The sequence below is a fragment of the Prinia subflava genome, chromosome 11 (genome assembly GCF_021018805.1).
Source record: "Prinia subflava isolate CZ2003 ecotype Zambia chromosome 11, Cam_Psub_1.2, whole genome shotgun sequence".
In the NCBI taxonomy this organism is placed as follows: domain Eukaryota; kingdom Metazoa; phylum Chordata; class Aves; order Passeriformes; family Cisticolidae; genus Prinia; species Prinia subflava.
In genome coordinates this window covers 13,244,690-13,272,018 of record NC_086257.1, presented here as the reverse complement: position 1 = coordinate 13,272,018, position 27,329 = coordinate 13,244,690, and the positions used below count along the sequence as shown (strand labels likewise).

At 37.4% G+C, this 27,329-nt stretch overlaps 1 protein-coding gene across 11 annotated transcripts in view; it reads left to right on the top strand.

Moving 5' to 3' along the window:
* Positions 1-27,329, top strand: part of DLG1 (discs large MAGUK scaffold protein 1) — a 145,707-nt gene that overhangs the window by 93,863 nt on the left and 24,515 nt on the right. For 6 of the 11 annotated variants that reach the window (XM_063408666.1, XM_063408661.1, XM_063408659.1 and 3 more), the window contains 8 exons: positions 373-497; positions 1,591-1,760; positions 2,280-2,416; positions 3,652-3,796; positions 10,077-10,203; positions 11,665-11,821; positions 12,891-12,993; positions 23,626-23,740. In XM_063408666.1, the coding sequence (XP_063264736.1) occupies positions 373-497; positions 1,591-1,760; positions 2,280-2,416; positions 3,652-3,796; positions 10,077-10,203; positions 11,665-11,821; positions 12,891-12,993; positions 23,626-23,740 (1,079 nt within the window). Of the gene's footprint in view, positions 1-372; positions 498-1,590; positions 1,761-2,276; positions 2,417-3,651; positions 3,797-10,076; positions 10,204-11,664; positions 11,822-12,890; positions 12,994-22,795; positions 22,932-23,625; positions 23,741-27,329 lie in introns of those variants that run through there. The other 5 variants (XM_063408668.1, XM_063408660.1, XM_063408664.1 and 2 more) reach the window with 2 other exon arrangements.

The window sequence follows — 27,329 nt, the reverse complement described above, 5'->3', positions numbered from 1 at the left end:
TGGTAAGGGCAAGCAGTCCTTGAAGAGAAAAATGTCGGTCTGAATGTGCATCTGTGGGAATATATTAGAGGTGGGACACAAGCTATATAAAGGCTTTTCTCTGGGAAAAATAATGTGTTACTAATAATTTAATGAGGAGCAAATACTTGTCTTATGGTTATACTATGACTTAAGTTCTGCTCACATGTATGTAAGATGTAATTATACTTATTTTCATAGAAGTAAATTATATATGTAGCATACCACTTAAACTTTAAATGTTTTTGTTATCAATGAAAATTATGTAGATTTGGTTCTATAGAGTATCAAATACACCAGAATACCTTTTCCCCAAAAAATAAATATGTAATTTTTTCCCCCCTCTATCTTTAGGGAAATTCAGGACTTGGCTTTAGCATTGCAGGTGGTACAGACAACCCACATATTGGGGATGATGCAAGTATTTTCATTACAAAAATTATAGCCGGGGGTGCAGCTGCACAGGATGGAAGATTACGGTACGATGAATTTCTATGTTGGGTTACTAAGTGTTGTTATTGTATTTTAAGAAGTGGATAGAAAATTTTCTGTTACTTTTAATAGTTTTATCCTCCTGCATTAAATGTTAAATAGGTCTTCCTTACAGAAGTGTTCCTTAAATAATGAAGAATGTTTGAGTGAGTCAATATGTGTCTCCCAAACTAATAATATCTGCAGTTTAGGAAATTAAGTGAACCTTTTCTATTCTGTGGTATAAATTTATTATGCCATATGTTTCATAGTTCTTAATTCAAGAAAAAGCTTAGACAGGTAGGATAGGTAACTCTTGATTATCCATGTGTGGATTTTCTGATCCACAAGGTAGCTGAGTTGATTAACAACCCTTTTTTAGCCTTGGTAATAATTCAGTGTCTTAATTTTTCAAGGACACCCATCCACATTGATTGTAGGACTATTTTTATTCTCTCTTGTTTTGCCAAGAACTTGCCCCATAATTTCATGTGCAAATACCTGATGTATTATGGGCTTTAGTCCTAATGAGCTTATTTCAAGGCTTCATTTTAGCTCGTTGGCCATTGTCAGAGGTGCATCTGGCAGGACACGGTGACAGGTGGGCCTGGCATTGCACTCAGTGTAATGAGGGCTCACTGTTACTGCAGCAACATGTTAAATGGACTGGAAGGCCAGCACTTAAACCGCTTGTGAAAAGCAAGATTGACTTGTTCATATCATGGCTTAAAAGTAGTGTGTTTTCATTGTGTGCCTTTTAGGTTTTGATTTTTAAAATTCTGTTTTATATCTGTAAACAAAAGATAATTTTTACAGACATCTGTTCAAAACACTGTCAAAATGAGGTACATATAATAAGATGCCCTCTTCAGCTGTGAATTAAATGTTCCTCTTAAAAGTTTTCTAGTGATTCTTGATTTATTTTTAAGCACTAATAATTAATTTTAGATCATTGCCTTGAATGAGTAAAATTTTGGAGATAAACCTCTGTATTTTAATGCGTTAACATGTATGTTATTGTACTATAGATAAAATATTAGGCTCCTAATGTGTGCACTGTGCTGTAACACAGCAGCTGAGCATGACTGTTGCTGTCTCCAGGGTGAACGATTGTATCCTGCGAGTAAACGAGGTGGATGTTCGGGATGTGACACACAGCAAAGCAGTGGAGGCGCTGAAAGAAGCGGGATCGATTGTGCGATTGTACGTCAAAAGAAGAAAACCAGTCACAGAAAAAATAGTGGAGATCAAACTCGTGAAAGGCCCCAAAGGTATGTTGGAAACACAAAGTTTCTGTTTCGTAAGAAGGATAAAATTGAAACTGTTCTTGTAGAATGCAGAGTTTTCTCTTAAATGATAAAAACGTTTCTGATTGTATCTAGTAATTTTTAAGTACATTAGAGTTGGAGTAAAATACTTCATTGGATTACCTAGTAAGGGTGTTTGAGAGATTAATTTAGGGAAAGTAATTACTGGGCAATATGTCTCTAAATATATAGCTACTATAGCATCGTGATGTTTATAGTTCTGCTCTGCCCACACTTCCTTTCTTCACAAAGCATGAAGTAAATGATCTAGCTTTTGGTTTTCAGAATTTGTGTACATGTTACGTCTTTTCTAGAGCTTTATTTTCTAGAAAATTATGGAGTTCACTTGGAAAGGCTTTAGAATTACTTCAGCCAGACCCTGATATTATTTGTGTCATACAAGCAGTGTTATTATTTATGTAATAATTTAAATCCAATGAATGCAAAAGTGGTTTCTTGAGTAATGCCTTTATCTTTAAGCAGGTCTTGGCTTCAGTATTGCTGGTGGTGTAGGAAATCAGCATATACCTGGGGACAACAGCATTTATGTAACCAAAATCATCGAAGGTGGGGCAGCACATAAAGATGGCAAACTTCAGATTGGAGACAAACTTTTAGCTGTAAGTAAGAGCTGCATTTTTTTAATGGTCATTCACTTTCAGGCTCAATAGGGGCATGATTCAATTTGTGGTTAAGCTGCTTGGAAATCAGTGATAAAATTAAATCTGCATCATTCAACACCATCTCATCAGGAAATCTGAGATCTATTCCTCAGCCCAATGTTCCATAAAAAACCTGTATGAATCAGCATGTTTATTTCTGATGCTTGCTGTTATTTTTCTGGGATCTGAGTGACAGAATTGTAAACAAACATACAATAGGATTGTTTCTCTTCTCAGAAGAGAAGAGTGGCATGGAAATCATTGTACTGGTGGTTGGCTAGGCTTTAGCCAGCCTGTAGTAAAACTGGTGCTTATATTGCATTTCAGTTTTTGTAATGCTGCTGAATGGCGCTCTTATTTTTTTAGAAGCTTAAAATAGTTTCAAAGTTGAATTTTTCTATGCACAAAGTAAAAATAACTTTCAACTTTCTTCAATTCAATCCACAAATATTTTATCCAGATAGAAAAATGAGAGTTGCAGCCAGAAATTTCTGTATTTCTGAATTGTTAACTCTTGTAAGGTTCATTGCTCCACACTCCTTCCTCTAGCAGTATTTGCTGCTGTAAGAGCTCTGGGTACATCTGTACTCACACTAAAAAACAGCAGAACATGTGTTCTACTGCTCTTCTAACAGTAAAAACTAACTCTAAATGTTTAGTGCAGAGTTTGCCATCTGTAAAAAGACTTTTTGGATAATTTTGTCACTTAAAACAGAGATGGAGAAATGTGAGGGCACATAAGGAATACTGGAATTATCCCTTTATGTGAAGAATCCTGCTTTTTTTTAAATAATAGAACTGAGGTCTTGGTGTTACATAATTATGTCTTGACAAGTTGATGTGGGATTTATTCTTTTTAGAAGAAACTTCTCTCTATGTAATGCTGTCAGTAGAGTGTAAGTGTGCACTCTTACAACATTTTGAGTGCCCTATTTGTCCCATTAGGTCCCCAAAGTCAGGTGTGCCTTCTTTACAACATTGTGGTCAATACAGTTTATTATAATCTTTCATAGGAATACTTGTCTTTCTCACACTTAACAAATATCTCTTATATAATTTTATGTAACCAGTTATGTCTGTGGCACGTAAATCCTAATAAAGACTCTCAATGGCAGTGTTCCAACAGCCTTCAGTGAGTGTCCTATGAGAACAGTACATTTTTCTGGGTTAAGAATGTTTGTTTTTCTCTTAAGGTCAACAGTGTTTGCTTAGAAGAAGTTACTCATGAAGAAGCAGTGACTGCCTTAAAAAACACATCTGACTTTGTTTATCTGAAGGTTGCAAAGCCCACCAGCATGTTCATGAATGACAGTTATGCCCCTCCTGACATCACAAACTGTAAGTTCATCTTATCTTTCCGATTTAATTAATTTTCCCTTTAAGGCTTTAACATATTTCATTTTTAGTATTTTAACTGTTGCAAGGTTTTAAAAATTATATGAGGCAAAAATGTGATATGAGTTGTTTAATGAGGAAAATGATATACAGAAGAACATCCTATAGTTGTATACTGACTGACAGCAGCAGTGGGGCTCCAGGTGTGTTTTTGTGGCTGTCATGGCCCAGTCCTAGAGCCTCAGTGTTACTCATCACCTGCTGATGAGTACAAGGGGAGAGAACAAGTGCCTCATGCTCTTGGGGGTGTGAAGAGTAGAAAGCAGTGCACTGTGAGTGCGTTCAGTGTCCTGTAAACTAAAGAGGTTGGTTATGCTGTGATGTTTTTCCAGTTTTTCTCATTTTTCTTCAACTTGCATAGACTTGAATAAACTGAACTGGGAAGTTCTTGCTCTGGTGCCTGCCTGTGAATGTCTTAGAAAATTCCACCTTAACTTATTTGAAATCTGACTTCAGTTTTGACATGATTATTGACAATTTGAATGGAAAACCAGTGAACACTGTATTAAAAGTAGTTATAAGAATTTCTTGTTGACATAAGGGTACTATTGACAAGAGCATTTTCAAAGGCAAAGATACAAATCCAGAAAGTTCAGGGCTGAACTACAATCTAAAGAAATATTTGAGCCAAGTATACCTCAAGAGGGTTATTATCATTTAGTGGTTGGAGAAAGGAATGATCATAACTGTATCTTTCTAAGACTGAAAAGACTGACTTTTCTGGATCAGCAATTCTGCTCATATTGTCAATTGGAATGGTTCCAGGGGAGAGTTATTTTAGGTATTGGTTTCTTTCCTGCTGTTAGGTATGTGCAATTGATACGTAGTACCTAAACACTGACCTGTTTAGGTACTACTTCATATAAAAAAAAGGAGCGCTTTGGGACTGAAAGATGTAATTGAAAACAGTATGTAAAGAACAACAAACAAAAGTGCAGCACAACAAAGACCTTACCTTATAAGCCCATTATTTGCTGGCAATAGTTAGAGTATCTTAAGATCTATTTGTAAGCTTATTGAATTACAATTTGGAGCTAATTAGGTTTTATCTCCACTGTGTTATTAGAAGGATGCTCTTGAAGGCTCCATTCTTTGACATATCTAATTTTCAGCCTCCACTGATTCTTCTCCAGTTTTCTACTCATATATATTAGAGAGCAGCCATTTCCCTTACTGTATCTAGTTTGTTCAATAACCTTTCTCTTCTCACTGTTTCCGTGGAAGAGACTTCCTGGTCTCTCTCCATATAACTGGTGGTTTCATATATTTCACATGGAATTCATATTTTTTGGAACAGAGAAATCTGATGTTTATGTAGTGTTCCTGGTAGCGTTGCAGTAATGCAGTTACACTGCTGTGGATTGGGATGTGACAAACATTGAAGCATCTCATCTCTTACTACTGCACCTTGACTCAATTATTGCAATATTTACTTTGTTAATCTTTTGTGGAGACAAAGGCAAAACCTGTAGAAAGTTTGAGCGAAGGAAGGTAGAGAAGGAGCTGATTCCTGATGATTTGTCCAGTGCTGGCAAATCAGTGACAGTGGCAAAGGTGGCTTGTTGGTTGTTGGACCTCTTGTTACGCAGAGATGTAATTTCTCTCAAATGGTGGATGAACTGGAGGCTCAGTTCATTGCAGGTAATTGCATCATAACATGGAGCCCTAAGAGAGGCAGTGACATCTCCAAGAATACCTTCTCACCCTGTCCATTGACTGGACACATCAGGAAAGTTCTGTCAAGGGTAATCCCACAGAACTGCCATGAAGATGTCCTCTGCCATCTAGCCATGAGTCCTGAATTTCTCACTCAGTATGAGTTAGTGTCACATGCATTACCAGAGGTAAATGGCCTGGTCACACATGGTAGGTGCCTTTAGTCCTGTTACCATCCTCCCTCCAGAGTTTCTCTCTGTTTGCTCTCCCTCTAATGGTGATTTGGTGGCATTCTGTGCGGCCCAGTATCCCATCCTTTGTGGGAAATGTCACTTCTCTCCTTTTACTGAGAGGAGAAAAGCCAGGCTCCTGACCTTGTCATGTACCTCAGGCTCCAGAGCTGCTTCTGGGAACCTTTCTCCTCCTACTCAAGAATTCTAAAAAAAATCATGAAACTTTCTCTCAGATTCCAGGCATCTTGTCTGTTTGTGTCCTTTAGTGACCCTTGACAAGGTTTGTGGGCTGTCTGTACATTTGAGTAGATTTTCTGTTTTATTTCATTTAGTTACAGTTCCATTGAGTTCTCTATCTGAAGATACTCTGTTTTTCACTGTTTCTGGTAGACCAAAGAACATTGCTCTGCAAGGTGCTGGGTTCTTTGATGAAACTTCAGTCTGTTTCTTTTCCTTACAACAGGAAAGGCTCCATGAGCTCGTGTCTCTGTTGATCAAAGTGCAGCTGGCTGTTACTGCAGCTGGTGCAGAGACTGAACCTACTGCTGCAATTATGAACCCAAAGCAGACCTAAAGGTCTTACTGAGGTGTTTAATGATTTAGTTCCAGGAAATCAGTTTCTTTTCCTCAGTCTTTCACTTATGGAAAAAACTGTGCGTGTCTGAGCTGCTAAATGCTATTTTTCTAATACAGGGCAGAACAAAAGCTTTTCCAGTACCTCAGCATTTGCACCTTTACAATAGAAATCTCAAAGGGACACATCAATCTCTTCAAAGGCTGATTCTGCTTTATAAATGATATGGTAACTTTGCAACCAGAAAGACTCTGCTTTCTGCAATAAGCTGCTCAGTTAGATAGAATTCTTTCCAAAAAATGGTGGCACCTTATATGTAGTATTTTATACAGCATTTAGCAGAGCAGTACAGGTCTCTAGAGCTTTATGTTGGGGATTCTGAAGTGCTTTTACCAGATGGCAGATATTGAAGAGGTCTTTTCTAGGATCACCTGGATTGTAACTCAGTGTTGAAAGAGTTACCAGGCCTCTTTCTTCACCTGCTCATCTGCAGCTGTTCTGAGACATGTATTTGCAATCCTCCTTCCTATTTCTGTCCGTGAGAATCCTTTTAGCCAAGTTCTTAAGAGTTCAGTCCTACCATAAAGGAGAAATAAGACGTGCACAGAAGCTCCCTGTGAACATGTCAATTAGAAATGATGTTAAGGCAGAAACTCTGCTACCTGAGTTTATATGTGAACTGCTCACGTACAGAACCCACTTGGAAGGGATTTTTGTTTGCTTATTTTATTTCTGTTTGTGTGTGGTGTTTCTTTGTTTTAATTCTTATTTTATCAGAAATATCTAAAAGCACAGTGCACAGTGCTTGGTACTGTGCAGAACATGCAGTAGATTGCTCACTGCTAACTTGTGTGGACATGGTAGTTAATTCAAAAGCCTAGATTCAGAATTTGATTTGTCTTTAGGATTTTCCCTCTGGAACTTGTTTAGTTATAGAGTTGCCTCACTTGCCCTGTTGATGAGGATTTAAAATACAGAGCCAACAGCCTGCATTTAGGAACTGTACTGAGAAATAAAATACTGGAAATTAGGGAATAATCAGTTTCTTCAGTAGACATGAATGCCTTATCATTTCTTAAATGGCCTAAGTACAGGAAGAGAAGAATATGTAATAAGTAAAAGACAATAAAGTTTTAATTTTATTGCCCATTTTAGAGATTATACTTGTGATTGGTGTTCTCAGTTTATGAATGATAGGAAAATAATAGGAAATTCCATTTTTTCTTTTTGTCTAGAGCTGTCTTTTGTAAAGCAGAGGGTGGATTTGGAAATAGAATTTCTTCTTAAGAGCCTGACTTTTCCTGTCAAAGCAAGTTGATTTTATGCATGCAGTCTTCTGTTCATCCACAAGACAGTTCCTTTATCAATTCCATCAGTAATAATATTTACCTGGAAATAGAAGTTTAGACCTCATTTAGGATTCAAAAAGTGATGGCTTGCCTTTTATTTCTGTCATGTTGCTCATGAATATGCTTCAGCTGTAATTTCCATCTGAAACAGTTTCAGGAGAGATGCAGACATGGTTTTGTGCAGGAGCTCCTCGGAGAGCAGCCTCTTTGTGCCTTGGTACAGCTTGACTTTCATAGCACGGAGAGCACCAGCCTTGAGAAAGGACCAGACTGTTCAAGCAAGTAGCACATGTAAAACTGTGTAAAGGATGCAGTCAGTGCTGTTGTGGAACAGTCCACAGGTCTGAAATAATAAACTGTTATATTGATTGAGAGCTGAATTTTAGTCACATGGTGAAAGGATGAAAAATATAAAAAATAAGGTCATGTAATAGGTGGTGTGTATGTTTCTGAACACAGTGCAGTTAAAAGCTTCAGGAACTTGAAAATCAAACAAGTACTTAGAACTGTAAGTCAATGAATATAGAATTTGTATCTAATTACTTCCTATAAAATATGCATCATTATGACTACCATTGGCTTGTGAAAAGCAATTTCAAATTCATTTTGTGGAATGAGATAATTTAGTGCAGGAACAGAATGTACAGAGCTGCTATACTGTACAACAGTTGTTAAGGTTTTTTGATTAGTTGGAAAAGAGCTCATAATGTCTGGCATTTAATTTTTTGTGCTTTTGCCTTAAAATCTTCTGAGAAAAAAGAAAATAACTGAATTTGTGTCGTTTTGTTTTAAGCAAAAAATGTGTAAAATGACATGGCAATAATAATGTTGTATTAAATATTTTTTTTTTAACTGAAAAGCAAATATTGCAATGTAGTTTGGTAATCATTTGTGAACATGTTGCTAAAATTGTAATGTGACTAAAAAGACTCCAAGTTTTGAAATTGACAGTTAGGTGTCCAAATCTCTTACCAGTGCACAGAAACTATGTATTGTACTGGGACAGACAGAAGGAAGTGGGATCTATAAAATCCTTGCAGGGAGTGCAAGGATGAAGGTGTAATGTGTGTGTTACTGCTGTTCCAGAAAACTGTACTGGGAATCTCATATGTTGAACAGCCCCTAATTTTTAGGGAATTCTCTAATATGAATACCTATGTCAATCATTTGGCTTTAACAAAAGCAGCATTCTCTTTGCTTTAGACCTCATGAAGCCAAGCAACGTGAGGGAATTCTTTCTGTCTTTGTTGTAGGAGGGTACCAGGTATCTCTTGCACTTCAGCTCTGAATTTTGCTGAAGCCTCTTGTGTATCCAGAATTATGAATTCCAGGAGTTCTGCATAGTCTCATGCAGCTTAGGGCTGGTGTGTCTGAATAGCACAATTCCTTTATCAGCCAGTGCTTTTACACTGCTGAAGCTGTTCATAGTGGATTTTAATGCTTGCTGAAATGCTGACAGTATTGACCTGATGCATATGCCCTATGAAGAATTTACTGAACACATCTTTACTAGGAATCCAGAACAATACAGGCACAATCCAGCCCAGACTGGGTGGTTTAGCAAATATATCATGTATATATGTATATCAAGAATACTCTTGATAAGTTTGTGTATGATCCAAACCTTTTGATAATGGTTTGAAAAGGAAAATACAAAAGGAGAACATGCAGATTGCTTCAGGAATCTGTGTCATGTATGTTCAGTTAAAGAGCTTTGGGTTTAGTGTAAATCCTCAAAGGTCAGCTACCCCATCAGATACAGCAAGTAAAGGCAAGAGTCTGGCAATGTTAATAATGCTGAATCTGTAAAGAGTCCCCACCCTTCATGTTTAAGCCTCAAAGTTTGAAGCACATGCATCAGGAAAAAAAAAACATTTCCAATTGTAGAACATGCTTTGTAATAGCAAACAGTGGGTCTGACTGTGCCTTAATGAGCACTTAAAATTGATGTGCCTAACTTGGAAGTATCATGCACCTTCTTAATTATTTATTGGAACAATTCTCCTGGTGTTGTAGAATATTTTCCATCAATTGTAATCATTAGGATGCTAAATTTCTTCTGGTATGTGTGCTGTGCTTCAGTTAAAACTTTGCTTCAGTCAAGTTAAAAACAGCTTTAAAACAGATAAATCTAAAGACTGTTCCCATGGGCTTCCACTATCCACAGTAACTGTTTCTAAAAAAGTTTTATTTTAGACACAATGAAACTGAAAAATTTGCTTCCTGACTTAGTGAGGAGACCAGGGAATGTACAGATTTAACACACTCTCCTAGAGCTGTGATATTTATAATGTATCATTTAAACTGCTATAAATTGTTTTTAAAAGAGGTCACTCCTTTGTGTCAGTTCCTCCAGCTCTTTTTCTGTATTATCCTGATGTCTTTATTGTTTTCCTTCCCCCTCTGTGAAGCTTATTCTCCTCCAGTGGATAACCATATCACTCCATCTGCCTACCTGGGCCAGTCCCTGCCCCCAGCATCACCAGGCCGGTATTCACCAGTTCCCAAGGGAATGCTTGGGGACGATGAGATTACCAGGTAATGAATAATCAAACTTAATAAGTGTCAAATTGCTTCACCAGGGAAGCTCCAAGATGTGTTAGTGGGCAAAATACTAGTGAATGCTATATTTTATTTCAAGAAGTAGATATTAGTTGTTTAATTCTTGTTAACATTGTTGTAAGGATAAATCTAGGTATATTTATATGTATATATACACACACACTTTATTTATCAGTGCAGGAATAGCATTTAAAGCAGAAAGCCCTGGAAATGCTTTGACAGAGATTTTTAGGGTGGTAGTATGAGCAGACCAGAGCCTTTCTTATTTTAAAGCAAGCAGTGTTTGTGTCCTCCCTGCCCCCACAGACAAGAGTTTGTTTTGATGGATTCTAAGTCCTGAAAGGCTGGGCAGCTCTTAATCCTCTCCCATTAACAGACCTTTCATTCCTTCACTGATTCAGTAGATTGCATTAATCTTTTGTTCATCATTCTGATAAAGGGAAGCTCTTGTAATTTTGTTGCCCTTCTGTTCTGCAAGTATAGGGATGTAATACTGCACTTTCAGTGTGCTGTTGCTGAATTCTGTGTCACACCATCATCTGATACGGATAATGTCACTCAGATTCCGAGGCAGGGTCCACCCAGGATTGAAACCTAAGTGACATAATAAATTGGAGAATTGATTTTAGTGTAGTGGAAGGTAGGATAATTCTTTGTACTGATTTTTAACTTAGAGTTAGGTAGACGTATAAGCCAAAATGATTCTGTCCTATTGATATCATTATGGTTTTATTGCTTTCTTTTAAAAATATCGTAAAAGGCTGGTTTTAGATTTCTTCTGAAATACAAGGGCTATTCAGAACATGTTTAGATTGTTTTTAAAGGTTGGACTATATGATACTTTTTGTTTTGGAAAAAAAACCCCAGCTTCTTACTTTATCCTGTAAATTAATAATTAATGCCTCCAAATACTTAATGTCCATTAATTGTTCTTTAGTGCTCTCTAGTGATTTTTGAAATGCAGTGCACAGTTTCTCTGCTTTATTAGAAGTGTCTTTTTCTGAGATCATTTATGCTTTACTTAAATCAAGTAACAGACAATAGATTTTTGGAAGGAGTCTTTCTGCATTAGAATTTGACTGGCCTTACCAATATTTCTTTTTTCCTCCCCTCATTCAAGTTAGGAGAGGATCTCATGAAAAAGAGTGCAACAACTTGATTTAGTTTAACTTCTTCAATTGCTTTGCTGAAATTGAAAATGTATTTGAGCATATCACAACCTAATGTTCTTGAACAATATGGAAAATATTAAGTAATGACAATGCTGAATTGGATTGTAGCAAAACAGTAATTTATTTATTTATACATACTAGAGATTTGTTCAGTTCACCTAACAACTGCAAAGGGATTGTGTTTTGCATCTAGAAGCTTTTCTAATTGTTTATTTTACTTTTACTTCTAGTGACCGAGATTTCATATTCCTTTCTTTTCCTTCAGGGAGCCAAGAAAGGTTGTCCTACATCGAGGATCAACAGGTCTTGGTTTCAACATTGTTGGAGGAGAAGATGGAGAAGGAATTTTCATCTCTTTCATCCTTGCAGGAGGGCCAGCTGACCTGAGTGGAGAGCTTAGGAAAGGAGATCGTATCATTTCTGTAGGATTCTTTGTTTCTTTTATTTAAACAGCAACAAAAGTTTCACCCTCCCTGCATATTAGTGCCAATTAATGATGTAGAAAAAATGTTAGTAACTGAGCTAAGTTAGAGATAATGGGACAGATTCCAATATATTTCCAAAATATCTTTGAGGACTTTAGTCTGCCTCAGTTTCTCATCTATAACCTGATTAAAATAGCACTTCCCTCTGAGACATTCAATGAAGACAGTAACTTGTCTTAGTCTTGTAGCTGAGGGCTGTGTGTGTCTGAGTTGAAAGAATACAGGTTTCAGAAATAACCCTTCTAATGAGACTGAGAGTATCTAAAACTGGATCTTTACTTCCTGGAGTAGCTGCTGAACCTCCTATTAGTCCTAAAAAGATCCATCTCATACCTCTCTAAGGGCTTTTTCTATATTAGTATTGAAGGTTGTAAATATTTTGTGTTTCCTTGTAAAATTACTTAATTTATGGAGAATCATTTCTTTGGGCAATTATGTTATATTTTGGAAGTTATTTGAGAAGAATTATGTCCTTTTAACAGCTTTTAGTAAAACTGATGTTAAAGCACATCTTTATTTTAGTTTGAACTATGGAAACAGCTTGTGGTCTAAAATGTGGAATACACATTTCTTCTTCAGTTTTTTTGTCATACTGTTTTAAAATCTGCATTGAAAACAATGCCAGATTCACAAAGGGTGTTGTCTGTCACTGAGTGTGATGACAGCGTGGTCTGTGGGCATTATTTGCCTACGAAGGTCCCTGAAACATTGCAAAAAGTGACGTTTTCTATTTCTCCTTAAAAAGAAAGAAAACACTCTTAAACAGGAAGAAAATTGACCATTCTCTGAGTGATATATTATGATAGCCTCAGTAATTCTTAAGAGTGGCATATGTGAGAGAGGATTTTATTGACTTTTTATTTCAGGAGCAGTCTTGGGAACAGGGGAAGTACACATGGCATGGAAACTAGTTTGTATCCAGTTAATTTTTTTCCACAGGTGTGTGTTCTGTGGTGATGAATACAAGGAGTAATTTTGATAAAGAGCTTTTTTGTATTGCCTCTAGGTAAATGGAGTAGATCTAAAAGCAGCAACCCATGAGCAGGCAGCAGCAGCCCTGAAGAATGCAGGCCAAGCAGTGACTATTGTAGCTCAGTACCGTCCAGAAGGTAAGGGTTCCTTTATACATTCAAGTTCTCTTGTACAATCTGAAACTCAGAAAAAGGTGATCTACAGTGTCTTTCCACCAAACCCCTCTTCTGAAACAAATAACATAATGGTATTGTCACATAGATGTCAGCATAATTGCAAGTGAACAAATTGGAATGTCTGCAAGTGTTGCTGCCATGGCTTGCTGCATTTCTTGCTTTCACCATTTCAGAGTTTGTTTCCTCAGCAAATGTTGCCACTGTCAGAATGAAAATTCATCTAGTAAATCCAGAACTGAACGGAAATACCCTGTTCTTTTGTATTTCCACTTGTCTTCATTCTTTAATATGGTGGTTTTGTATGCTTTAGTAGTAGGAAGACGGAAGACTAATTCCTTTATTGTTGTGTTGATTCAGGTGACCTAAGGAGGCCATCAGGTTTTCATTCCTTGGTTTCACACTGAGCTGTTATTTCTATTTATCCAGCGGTTTCTTCTGGTCCAGATTAGACTACAGCTGATGCTGTTTAACCATCATTGTGTGTTCTGCAGAACACTATATCATCAATACACATATTTGTCCTCTTATATTTCTGCAGTACATTTCAAATGCCTTTGTCTGTTTGAGACTTAAAAGACTTAATAATTAGTCTAAAATGCAATGCTTATCTTGAGTTGGTAAACTCATCTGTTATTTGTGTTATTTATGCTAAGACGTATTTGTTGTTTTATGAACTGTGATGATCAGCAAATTTTTCCAATTTTTCTAAATTGGTTGGCCCAGCACTGATTCTTCCTTGCAGAGACGTGTTTGTTTGAAACTTTCCTTTAGCAGTACTGTCAAGGGTTAAGTGTAGGTGTCCATCAGGACATGGAGCAGGACTGCTGCCTTCATCTGTTAGGTGCTGATAGCAGCACACTTCTAATCATTCCTTATTTCTTCTTTTCTGTAATGTTTCTTTTATAGAAGAGCTATCTTCTATGCCTCCTCAGATGTTTGAAGCATTATCTTTCACATTCCCCATCACCTGCATCTCTCACATCTCTCCCCTGACCTAGGAAGTCTGTTCATAATAAGGCCAAAGGATTGGGTTTTCTGCTTCCTGTTCAAATCCCTGTAGCCAGCCCATGTTGCCAATGCCTGCATTATCTCAGGATAATTACCTCAGGAGGCTGTATCTTGGTCACATGTTCCATCTGTACATTGCTGTGTTCCAGGATTCATTTTCTAAAAATGCTCACTCTGAGGCTGCCTTTTAAAAGAAATAGTAAGGGCAGGAATGGTTCTGAAATATTTGCTTTGGCTTTATGTCAGAATTGTCAAATTTTTCCATTGATACACATTTGGTCTATCTTCTGCTTGGATCTTCATTGTTGTCATGGGTGGTCAAATTGTTGCACCTTCTTACTTCTTGGGTAGGGGCTTCTCACCTTATTGAGAAATAAAATGTATGCTGTTATTTGTCTCTGAGTTGTCCTTTTGAGCACCTGACCACTTTTTTTGTTCAAAGAGGGCATTTATGGTCACTGTTTCTCCTGCCAGAAAGGCATGGTGAGGTGTGGCTCCTCGGGGAAGAACAAATGTTTCTCTGGTGTAGAATATGTGCTAGGACTCAAACACTTTGTTTCCCTTGCCCTGTATATGCAGATAAGATATATATGCAGATAAGATATATGCAGACTTCAGACAAAACCAGCAGTTTTTCAGTCCCTTCTTTCTAGGATTCAGGCTTTAAGATGAAAAGAATCCTGTCAGACTTTGAAAGTCAGAACCTTTTAGAAGAAGAGAACTAAACATTTTAGATGGTTTCTGCTATTTCTGAATTGGAAATAACAGCTTTCTTCATTACCATTTGTCCAAGTAGATAATTTATTTTCTTGCAGTGTGTATTGAGGTACTTGACTGACTGCTGAGGTTTTGAATCATTGCACAGAGATTTGCCCAGAGCAACACAAACTGCTCTTAGAAATTACTCAGTGACTGTCACTGGTAGATTTCAAGGCTAGAGCTGTACTTATTCCTTCGTGGCTACTGAAGCATTCTGGACAAGACTGTGCAGCTGAGCTCTGTTGAGAATTCAGTTCTTAAAGATTTATGTGGCCCATTTGAGAAGATGCATGAAATTTTCAGGTGAAATTTTACCCGATATTATGGACAGACATCTGACAAATTAATCAAAGCAACCCCCCCCGAAGATACTTGGTCTGCATTTGAGCATCTTTCCTTCTGAAACAGTGCTTAAAATCTCCCTTTGGAGTGAAGATGTTAGAATCACAGTAGGGCTCACTACCCTTCTGAGGTATGCCTTGAAGGAAAGTGTAATTAGAAAATTGAGATCCATTGTACTTTGGAGGCAAAGTATGAATGGACTGATGGCCAACCTACCTCAGAGAGCTGCAGTTCTGGTGTCTGACATCTCTGCCTTATTCTTACTCCTCATAAAGTAAGTTTGAATGGAAGTCCAGCTGTCAGTTTTGTGAGGTCTGGTGTGGGAGGTAAATTGAATCAGATGACCATTGTTTATATCTTAGAGATTAGTGAAGAGATTATTTCCTTAAAGGTTACCCTTTGTTAGCATAGAAAAGCAATCCATTTGCAATTTGACTTTCCGAATAGAAAATACCATCTGTGTGATTGAGTGTACTTGATAAAAGTCTGTGTGTTCTTTGGTCATCTTCATATTTGCTAAATGATAGCTTCACATGGTAGTCTTTTCTCCTCACTAGATTCATTTAAATGGTAAACTTTTTATGTGTATATATATGTGTGTGTGTTTTTTATAATTATCCTCATTTTTTGTTTCTGCCACTTGAAAACAGGTTAATAAGTATTAAAATATTCATAAAGTTGTTCATTATTGGTGTTTCTCAAATATCTTCATAAAGATGGAGAGCATCAGTTATAACTGCTTGTATTGCATATGTATTTTATTTATGAATCCAGCAGGATTTTGTAAAGGATGCTGACAGCTAGGACAGATCAAGGAGATTCTAGACATCCATCAGGGTTCATTATAACTGAATAAAGAGATTCAGTATGATAGGAGCATTTGGAAGACACTTGGGACAGGCTCACTTCACTCCCTGTAATTGTATATGACATTTTGTATGTTCATAGATGTGGTGGGGAATGCTAATTTATGTTTTTACATCCTATCACATTTCCTATTTTCCCATCATAAGTTTCCCATTTGTCTTTCTCCTCCTATTTTTGGGAAAAGAGGATTTTTGCTAGCAGTTCTCTCATAGGAAAGCCTGACTTAGGCTGTAGAAAAATGAATCACCGGAAAACTCTTCTCCTGCAAAAGCTTGAATTTTCCATATCTCTCTCTTCAAATCCATGGTAACTAAATTCTAATTACTGAGTTTGGGGTAGGCTATTATGGCTGAATGAAATTGCTTTTATTGAATTTGAGCTCAAGTTATGTAACCACTGACTTTTCTTTCCCTTAAATCTCCACAGTGTTCCTTGGTTATGGAATTGGGTGAAAACCAATGTAATTGCATTCTTTAAAATGTCCTTCCGGGCATTCCTTTAGTTTCAGGAGTGTTCAGTAAGTTTGAGGGATGCCTTATAAAGTTTTTCTACTCCACTGAATTAAATTCCAGCAACCTGCCAGCACTTTTAGGGACAGGTAAAAGCCAAACATGGAATGTGAGTGTGTTCTGCTATTTACAGAAGTGGTCATGCATCAGGCACCACAAGTGTACTCACCTGACCTGAGGCTCTCACCTTGTAGGCTCCAGGCTTTACCTTGCAACTTGCCAGGAGCTGGTGTTGGAAACTGGTCACCTGTTGGGCTGTACTGGTGCATCCTGTGGTACATCCATGCTGTGGGAGTGTGCGTGACAGAGTCTCCCTTGTTGCACAGATCAGTGGGTTTGGACCTGTTGGGGCTGGATGCTGCAGAGGGATCTGTAGCAGGAGATGAGCAAGAGTGTGTGAAACAGGAATTATCCTGTAGAAATGTGGTTGGGAAGTCAGGATCTTGTTCTCATTTTCACTTTTATTTGGAAGCTTTTCCTTAATCCCTCATTTGTACTACAAATTTCTACTTCCTTTCACAACATCACTCATGAATAAAAAGGGATTTTGCTATACTGTGAATTCAACTGGAAAAGAAACACTGTGACCTGGAGCAATTTCAAAATAGGAGATGTTGCTTCAGTACACAAAAGTGTTTTGATAAGCCATTTGCATTTGTAGTGGCTTCTGATCCATTTAATTTTCGTGTTGCTCCTTGGCTCTGCAGACACCTCAGTGCCACACTGCTGTGTCCCTGGGTTTCCTGCAGAGGTGGGATGGCAAGGAAGAATTGTACTGTGGGTGCAGAGGAATGAGAGGAAGCACTAAGAAATTTGGATATATATGTATCTCCTGGGAGTGGGAGTTCAGAATGGTCAGAATTTTAATCATGCTGCATAACAGGGTTACAGGAACTTGAGTGCTTGAAGGGAATGTAGTGAGGAGAGGAGCAGCAAGGGGGAAGTATAGGACAGCAGAGGCTTACAGTTCTTGGAGGGCTCTGTGTTTCACATTTCCCATCCATTGTTACATTCACTCAAATTAAAGGTCATCTGAAATGTAATAATAATGTTGCCTCAAAATTCAGAATTTCTGGAAGGTTAGATTTTGCCATTCCAAAAGGGTATGTGGTGTCAGTGGGCTGCCATAACTGTATTATAGTTTAAATGCATTTAAGTGTTAACAACTATATTAAAAATATGCAAATGTATTTGACTGAAATTGAATAGAAAATAATTTAGTGGGTTAAGCTTTCTATTGTGGTTATGCTCTGCTAGATCAGAACTGAGCTGTATTAAGGATGTGGATAACATTAGCTGCAGTTACATAAACTGTGAAGCCTGCTCTTGGAGAGCCTTGAGGAAGGCAGCAGGCCAAGTCTATTGGCACCAGCAGTTGTTCACTGGTCACCTCATCTTTCCCTAAAGCAGGGCAAAATTCAGATAAGCCTGTCATGACAAAAAAGGATGCCAGCCCTTTCTGTTTCCCAAGGGTTCACCTGACATACCAAAAATAAAATTGTAATTTCTTTTCTGAAAGAGTGGTAAGATGTTTAAGTGATCAGATTAGCTTCATGTTCTTAGGTGATCTGGTGGATCAGTGTAAGATTAGGAGAAGGTGGAACCAAAACATCAAGAGAAGATTTCAATTTATTTTTGTAAAGCATTTGCTTTCTGAACCTGCATTGTTCATATAGGTAGTTAACACACATTCTTTCAGTGTTATTAATGGAAACTCTGTATTTTTCATTCTCTCTTGTTTTGAAAACAAATTACTCAAAAGAAAAAAAAAGGAGGAAGTACAAAAGTTTTGTTAGAGCTCTCTGCTCAATGGCCAGTGTGTGGCTGATTTTTCTGTTTACAATGCTGCATCTGTGTACTGTTTTCTAGTGGAATTTAAAAGAGAATAACGAAGCTCTGGGAAATGGTGCTATTTTCATATGTATAAGCTAAGATTGTTTTTTGAGCGTTAATCTTGAAATACATTGTAAATCTTCTGTCTGCAGAAGTCCAGCTGGGGTAGCATGAAACCAATAATGCTTGTGCAAAACTGAGTTTTCAGTAACTATTTTTTATCAAGGCTGAGCTTTCCTTGTTTTCTAGATGAGGACATGCATTTTCTTAAACAAAGGTAGTTCAAAAGATCAGTGCATCTCGATTTCATAAAATGAAAAATTTGTATAAAAAAAAAACTTCAAAAAAAACTTGCCCTGTTTTTGGTGTAGTCCCTGGTTTTCCAGGCTTCTGTTCTTACTTGTTTTGTACCTGGTTCTACTCATTTGCAAGTAATCTAGATTAGCCAATTAGAGTATCTTCAAAACTGCACCCATTAAGATTAGAAAAAGGGTTTTGCTATATATAACCCTGATGGACACTATAAGGCGGCTTACACATGTTTTAATCCTTTAAAACCTCACTCCTACTCTTTAATATACTAAATAAAATTGCTTGTGAATGCTTGCTAAGCCTTCAACAACATTTTTAGTGGATTCACCTCAGCAGTGACTGGACCTAGTCTCTTTCTGAGTTTTCCAAGGTCTGTGGGAGGTGTCCTTAACTGAATACAAATGCAGTTTTTCTAATCTTTTGAAATTCCCTGGCAGTCTTTCAAGTGATTAATGAGATACAAGCTCATTAAACATTAGAGTGCATAAAAGTCACCAACAGCATATGGAATTCATTGTGGTCTGTCCCAGGCAATGTTAATATGAAATGACAAGCATTGCAGCAAAATAGTATCTCCTCAAAAATGATTTGTGATGTTTGTCTTGTGGTCCATGCATTTTAAAAGAAAAATGGAAGATCAATACAGGATCAGTGTGATCATCCTGACTACCAGACTCCATTTCTCTCTTTGGAGGCACCATGAAAAGGAAAATTGAATCTACTCTGGGAGTTGAGAAAAGAATATAAATCAGTAGTTATATAAAATTGTCCTGCTTAGACAGATCCAATGGGTCCTGCTAAAGAGAGCTTTCTATAGACAGATGGGAAGAGGGAAGCAAGGGGCATACTTTTTTAATTTAAGTGAACTTTTTCAGCTCTACGTGGGTTCGATATAAGTAAGAATCTCTGCATCTCAGAGCTGCGCTGCCATCTGTTCCTTGTACGCACATCCCGGCTTCTTTGAGTCGCTGTTCCTTCTGTGCTGCTTGCTGAATTTCCCATCCCTTGTGTAGCCTTCTGCTCTCCTGCCCCATTTGCTGGAATGTGTGTTCCAGACCAGATGCATGTTCATTGCAGCCTCGTTGTCCTCTTCCCCTGCCTGCACAGACAATTCCCCACTTTTCTGTGTGTCTGGTTTTTCTTGCCCACCAGATGGGCAGTTCAGGAGAGTTTCAGTGATCAGATCCTTTCTGGAATTTTGATTTTCTGTTCAAGTAAATATTAACATTGAAAATATGACAGATTTCTCGGTAAAATCACTTTAGCAGCTAGGAATCAGAGTAATCTTCCAAGATTTGCTCATCTTGCCTCCTTTTTGTTTCTTGCTGTGCTGGAATACATGCAGACATGAAACAGAGCAGATTTAGTGTAGTTTTGCGCCATCTGCTTATCCAGTATAATTTTATAGTTTAAGCTTGAGCCCAGATGTATTCATCCTCTGTTCTTAACAACTGATTATGTGTAAGCCTGAGTAGGCTTTGGGATTTTTTCTTTTTTTCTGGGTGATGGTGGGGTTCTGTTGGATAAATGCCATGGATTGAAGCAGGAGGTGCTTGTGCTTCCTTGATCTCACTGTTAGGACAGTAGATACCATTCCCTCTCTGCCTCTAAACTTCTTGGAAACTCTGAGAAAATTCTAGTCAAGAAAAGATGCCCTTATTCAAGTGGTCTTATTTTATTATGTTTCATGGTAGTTTTGCTGTCTGTTATCCTTTGTTTGATGTAGATCATCAGCAGCTTTCCTAAAATTAAGACCTTACAAGTTGATTCTGAGCAGCATTCACTGCTGTTGCATATCCATCTTGTTTTGGAGCCTGACCAAGTTCTTAATGAGGATTGAGAGGTTGGATTGTGTGGTTTTCTTTTGGTTTTGAATTTCTTTTTGGGTGGGTGTCTGTGTTTCTTGAACCATAGTTCTTATTAAAACAGAATTTCAGAATCTCAGTGGATTCTGAAATAGATTTCCACAGATGGCTGTGGAAATTGGAAGGATACTTGTAGACAGAGTTCCAATGACCAGCCTGCTTCATTTGGGTTAAAATCACTTGTAGTTTTTTGTTTAACTAGCTTATGCCCTTTCTGTTTGGTTACCCTGATAAATCACAGAAATCAAAAGCATTCCTTCCCTGCCAAGCTCTTCATTTCCTGTTGAACAGGAAAGCAGTGTGTCCTTTTCATCTTGCTCGCTCTGTGCCCATTCCAGCTCCGAATTTCTGGAATGTTCACATGAGGAAACTTTTTTAAAGTTACATATTTATATGTGCATGGTATGGTTTTGTCACAGCCTAGTGAAAGTTTGCTGTGCTGTTCACTGTGATTTAGGGGAACAAATATCAAATTTGTCATACACTAAATATGGCTATTATGCATAACATAAGAAAGAAAGGAATTGTAAAGAAATCAGTTCTCTAGCATTTGTGAGAATCTAGGGATGATAAGCTGAAGGAAAGTAAAAGATTGAAGATGCAAAAACCACTTGATATCCAACTCTTCTTAATCACAGAGATGGAAATATAGCCTGTCCTAGACAAATTACAACCTCTTCTAGACAAATTAGCAGAGCTCACACTTGGATTCGTGAAGCTGATGTTGAATCAATGCTACTTTGTCCAGAGGGCACAGGTGCTGATCCTTTGGGTATCAGACTAACACTGCTTTTCTGATGCTATCAAGAGTCCTGCTGTCATCTTTTCTGTCTCCAGCATAACCACTATACCAATACTAAGATTTCTTTTTTTGAAATCCAAAAAGCCTGTGTACTTTTCAGCTCCAAACCCAATAACGGTGAGAATTCTATCCATCCTGTTACTCCCAAAACCTTCTGTTAAGAGGAATATAACTCAAATTTTAGCTAGCTCTGCATCTGAGGAGCTCACCAGATTCTGACTGCACAGTGCTTAAGCTTCTCCTAAATATGAAATTTCTTGGCACTCCTTCTTTTCGAACATAAAGCCTTCTCAGTCCCAGCCCATTAGTTTCCTTTTTTTGCTTTATTCATATGGCAGGAGCCTGTATGGTGAAATTATTCTCCTCCTTACTCCTACAGATGTCCCTGTCACTCATTCAGCACTTACTTCCCAGGAGTTCTGATGAGAAAAATTAAATTAGTTCAGGAAGCTGCAAGACCAGCAATCTGAGGGTGAAATACAGGATAGTTAAGCAATACTGGGAAATAGCCTCCCTGGTAGCTCTCTTAAATCTATGTACTGCATAGGAGGAAGTCTGATTCTTCAATAAAATGACACATGATACAGAAATTTGTATTTTTTTCCAGTAGCTATTGCAAAGAGCTGCAGAGACATTTAGTATTGAACAGGCTGTAGCACAAGAAAACGCTTGGATTATCTGATCTTTTCCATGCTTACTTTCTTTCACCCAGGGGCATACAAAAATCTTCTAGGTTTATCATTTCTTGGATATAAATGAGTAAAATAAGGTGACTTACCCAAAGCCCTGCAGGGCAGCAGTAACACAGTAGGAGTGTGCTGTTCTCTCACTGCATCAGAGCCCTTCCCCTAAGGAATGTTGCTTTCTTAAAAATGTCGTTTTCTCACATTCCTCTTTGGTTACTGTCCTGCTATCTTACATTCTTTTGTTATTAGTGATGGCATCAGTAGTGGTGGAAATAATGGTTTTGATTCTCTTGTCAAACAACCTCATCAGTTTGATTTAGTGCCAGTAAAGTGTTTGATGTAAACTTTATTTGTGAAAAGGCGCTTGGTGCTATTTTAAAAACTAAGATATCTTAAAAGCTACCAGCTTTTGTTTATAAAGGACCAAAGTTAGGGTTATTGAAGAGACTGTTCATACTCTCATAAACTGGATAGGGTTAATTCTAGATGCTATTGGTATGATGAGTGTGTGGGGAGAAAGGGCTACAGAACATACTATGATAAAACACTCACAGTCTTCAGATGGCTGTTGAAGGAACCTTACTTTAGAGATTTTTCTCAAGCATTTTTATTTCAGGGCCCTTTCTCAGCCCTGCTCCTCCTGAGTGAGCGTGGTGCCCGCGGGGAGCGAGGGTGCAGCTCGGAGAGCGGCTCACTGCCCGCTCCAGCTGCTGCCTGCAGCACACACGCCCTGGCTCTCCCAGTGTTGACTTGTTATAATCTGGCATCACGTGCTCTCCTGGGGAAGGTGGTGGCTGAACAACATTTCCTTTGACTAGGAAGGGTTTACAAGTGGATCTGTTGATCCTGAAGTCCAAACTATTCAGCTGAAGGAAAAACTTACTTGCTCTGAGGTCGTATTTTATGCTGACGGCATGTAAGTACCTCACTTCAGGGGATGTTTGTCCTGAAGAAGCAATTACTGTTTTCCTGCCTGCTTTTGTAGCTAAAATCAAATGCATTTAGCTTAGTTTTATTAGTACAGAGTGCTGCTTAAGAACACAATCCGTTTTCCAGGATTAACATTGTACATAATTCTGTGGGGCCAATTTGAAGCTCTAATGCCCTTTACAAGTAGACTGAAATGCATGTGAGAATTCTGGATATTTTTTTTCCTTTCCTGACCTCCCAGAAGAACATGGTCTTACTTCAGAAGATGTTTTGCATATTTGCCACCTTGTGGTGTTAAATTCTTTATCTCAATCAAATCCAGTAATTTTGAAATACAGACATTTTTCATTCCCATTTCTTAACATTTTAAATTTAAAATATGTAGTTCTTGATTATAAACATGTATTTCACATGTATGTTCCGAAGTTTCCTTTCTGTCATGGGTTAAAACTTATCTGTATCTGTCTTTTTATTACTATGAAATTGATAGTTATTAGTAGAAATGCTTGACTTAATTTGAAAAAAATAGTTACTGTGAAGTATAGATTACAATCACAGAATTTTGAAGTATAATATCCTTGTGTATTTTCTTTGTCTAATCAAAATTATTTCAGATTCTCTTTCAGTTTAATTGCTGAAGTTCAGCAGGAAACTAATTGCCATGCCTGTGTTTGTTACAGAATACAGTCGTTTTGAAGCAAAAATCCATGATTTACGGGAGCAGATGATGAACAGTAGCATTAGCTCAGGATCAGGATCTTTGCGAACCAGCCAGAAGAGATCCCTCTATGTCAGGTAATCATCTTTTGCATAGCACTGCTACTGTGTTTCCTGCTTTCCTGTAGACTTATTTTGGTATATGTGTTTTCATATAATTATTTACTAAGTATTACTAAAGGGATACTTATATGCAAATATAATAAAAATAAAGCTTTATTTAGAGTGATTAATGTAATATAGCTGAAAAAGAAGCAATATCCCTGAGACCTTGTATGAACTTTGAAGAGTGGTGTTATCATTTGCTTTTTGCCTTTTGATTTGAGAGAGATGATAACCCTTCAGAAAAAAAAAAAATCTCTTCTTTAAGTCATGTGAAGTCTTCAGAGCTGACTTATTTCAGTTTGTAGTCTTCATATTCTCCTTTGTTCAGTACTTGAATTCAAATTTACAGTCTTCTCTCTCTTAAGGTTTGACAGATTTCCATCTTATTTTCTCCAGCTTACTTTAGTTGCTTTCTCGGCTTTATTAAGGAACATTATTTCTCTATCCAACTGAATTTTGTTATGGAATATTTTTCCATGGTAACCAAGAGAGAAAATGCAAAGCAAATGAACTGAGTATACCTCATTAATTTATTCATATCAAGTTAAACATGAAGGAGGCTGAAAGGAAGTGGAAAAGTAAGAGCATGAAGCAGATGAGAAAATAGGTGGTTTCACAGGGAAATTATGGCAGGGTGCAGCTTATTCGTGTGTCACTCAACTCCTACATTGGTTATCATGTACTGATAAAGCATAACACTTCAAGTATGGAACATGGGTAAAAGGATTGCATTTTTAAAAATAAATTGGTTTTTGAGTTCTTCAAATCAGCTCATCTCTGGATTGAATCAGGGCCAGCAGCAGCCTCTTGGTAGGGGCCAGAATGTTTCAGTAGAGCAGGGATGCCTTCAAGTAGTTCTGGTGTTTGGGTTAAACATGATTTAAAATGTCGTAGGACCTCACTGGTTTACCTCCTAAAAGGAAGCAGGCTCAGGTGCTGTTGACTTTTCCCAAAGCAGATAGTGTTTTGTTCATGGTGTGTTCTGTCTGCTGAGCTATGGGAAAAGAAATAAGTCATACACAAAGCAGTTCCCTAAGTAATTGCATCGATGCTGAGGAAAGTCACGGTCCTTTGTAACTCTTTCCGAATGCTTGACACAAATATAGCTAAATATTCAAAAGGCTTCTGTTTAGCTTGACTCTAACAGGTAGTTTCTATGTTTTAACCTGTTGTTTCAGTAGCTGGATTCTGTTTTCTCAGATCTGAGCCTACTTTTTTTTTCTACTTCTGTTTGCCTTCAATATTTTGGGAGTTAAAATTTAAATCTCTAAAAATAAATGCTTTAAATACTTGGGGTTAGTGCTTGATACTGTAGTTATCCATATCCTTCAGTTTCCACTGGTAGGTAGGTGTACGTATGGATATTGTGCCAAGATCTTCATTTCCATAAACCCAAAATTAATTGTTTTAGCTCTCATCATATAACTACGCCTAAACAATTCTAAATGCTTTTGTTTGGTTAGCAATAGCCTGATTAGGTTCTAAACCACTTCTGCTCATGCTCACATGTCTGATATTTTGACACACTGACAAACATTTTATATTTATGCAGCTTTTATCTTACTGATGGAATTTGTAAAGCTTTTGACTTTTGCAGCTGCTGCAGAACTTGCAGCCTTCTCCAGGCTGTTGGCAGAAGCCCTGTGGGGACTGATTTTATTGAAGGTTTTTGAGGCTGAATAATCAGTGTTGGTATAAGTCAGTACAAATATCTAAAATGCAAAAATTCCACAGCAAAAGTACTTCTGTACCCACATCTCTTCACAGAGGGTGCTGCTAGGGCTTTTGGGCTCGGCTTGTGTCATCACACCAAAAGTTGGCAAGGACTGGAAGGCAACTTTGTATGCACAGAAAGGGTTCACATCTGTTCTGTCTGGTTTCTGATGTAATTTTGACTCCACTGAAGTAACTTTTATGAATATTTTCACATATTGCTAGATACTGACACAACATGTAGTTACCCACTTTATTCCTTATAATAAGTCCCTCTGGTTTAGTCATACTGTACTTTTAACTGTAGCAATTCAAAGCCAACTTTAATAACTTCAGAGATCTTTTTTCAGTAGTGCTGGGTTTTGGATATGCCTTAAAGGATGCCAGTTATGTAATGAAATTGAATGGTAAATCCAACAGTAAAATGTTTATAGGCATTCAATCACAATTGCAGAAAAGCTATTCAATAAATATACCCTGAAAATCATCTCTGCTGCTTTCTCAAAATAATGGAAACAAATTAGGAAATAAAATCAAATATATGATTGTATCCTTGTAAACGTGATACTTTTAAGACTAGTCCTGCTTGCAAACAGCATTTTTTGGTATTATGTAATATTAAGGAAAAGGCAATTGCATTTGCCCGAAAATACAATTTGGAGTAAAGTGGCAGATTTTTCTTTGTAATTGTGTGTATATCAAAAAGTGATGCACAGCAATTTAGGAAACAGCCCTTGGAGGACAATGCAAATACAGCAATTCAGCAGCAGCTGACTCTCCATTTGTACATCCTACTGCCCCTACACCACCCGCCCTGTCCCCAGCTAATTCAGATGTGCTGATGTGTCTTCTTTTGCTTTATCTTTCTTCTGGTCTTTGTTCTGAGACAGATTCTCTCATAATAACGTTTCTGTGTTTGCATCTGATCTATATCTATAGATATATATGTTCATCTGGAGATTCAAAAGCACATTTGAGATACCTTCGTGGTATCAAGTTTCTGTGATAATTCATGGAGAGAGAGTAAATCTCATTTTCTGTAGCAAGTCTCACTCTCCAATGTGTGTAGCATTCACAATCAAAAATTACTTTTACCTTTGTGCATTTTTCTGACCAGCATAATACATTCCAATTTCAAACAATGGTGCTGATTTGTGCTTGAATCAGAGCAAAAAATGGTTATGTCTCCAAGTTGAAGAAACGTAAGTGTTTAAAATGACTAGGAAATTTTAACTAAATCCTTTGGAAAAATCAGATCTGCTATTAGCAGCAGGCTAAGTGTACTTGCCTGCAGTTTAATTGGGCTGTCTCTATGTTATTCACTGAGTTCAAACATTAAGTTTCAAACAACTTTTCCAATAACTCAGAAAAAGAGAACTTCCTTTAAAGCTGACTTTCATTTATTGTGAAGTGGTAAAATTAATTCATATTTAATGAAATGAAACAGAGATGCTTTTGCTGCAGGAATTCCTGGTTGCTCTGTTGAAGAAAATGCCTCAGTAAAACTTGGTCAACAGCCTGTGATACTGAAAGTAATGAGTGGCAGGTAAAAAGTTATTGTGGAAAATTTGGCACTGTTACACAGCCATTACATTTTAGGCTTTGAAGCATAAACATTCATGAAATATTCAGCCTAATTTCAGTTTCTCTAGACTTGTGGTTGAAGGAGCTCTGAGTTATCTTTTTAATGCTCTTTAGTTCCTGAGTAATACAAAGTGAAATAAAAGGGAGGACTTGGTGCTTTCTCTAGAAAATAATTTTTAGGACTTCCCATTTAAATTTAAATAGAACTTTACAGTAAATATCATGGGTCTGCATTTAAAGCAGTAGTTGATCAGGATTACTAGAT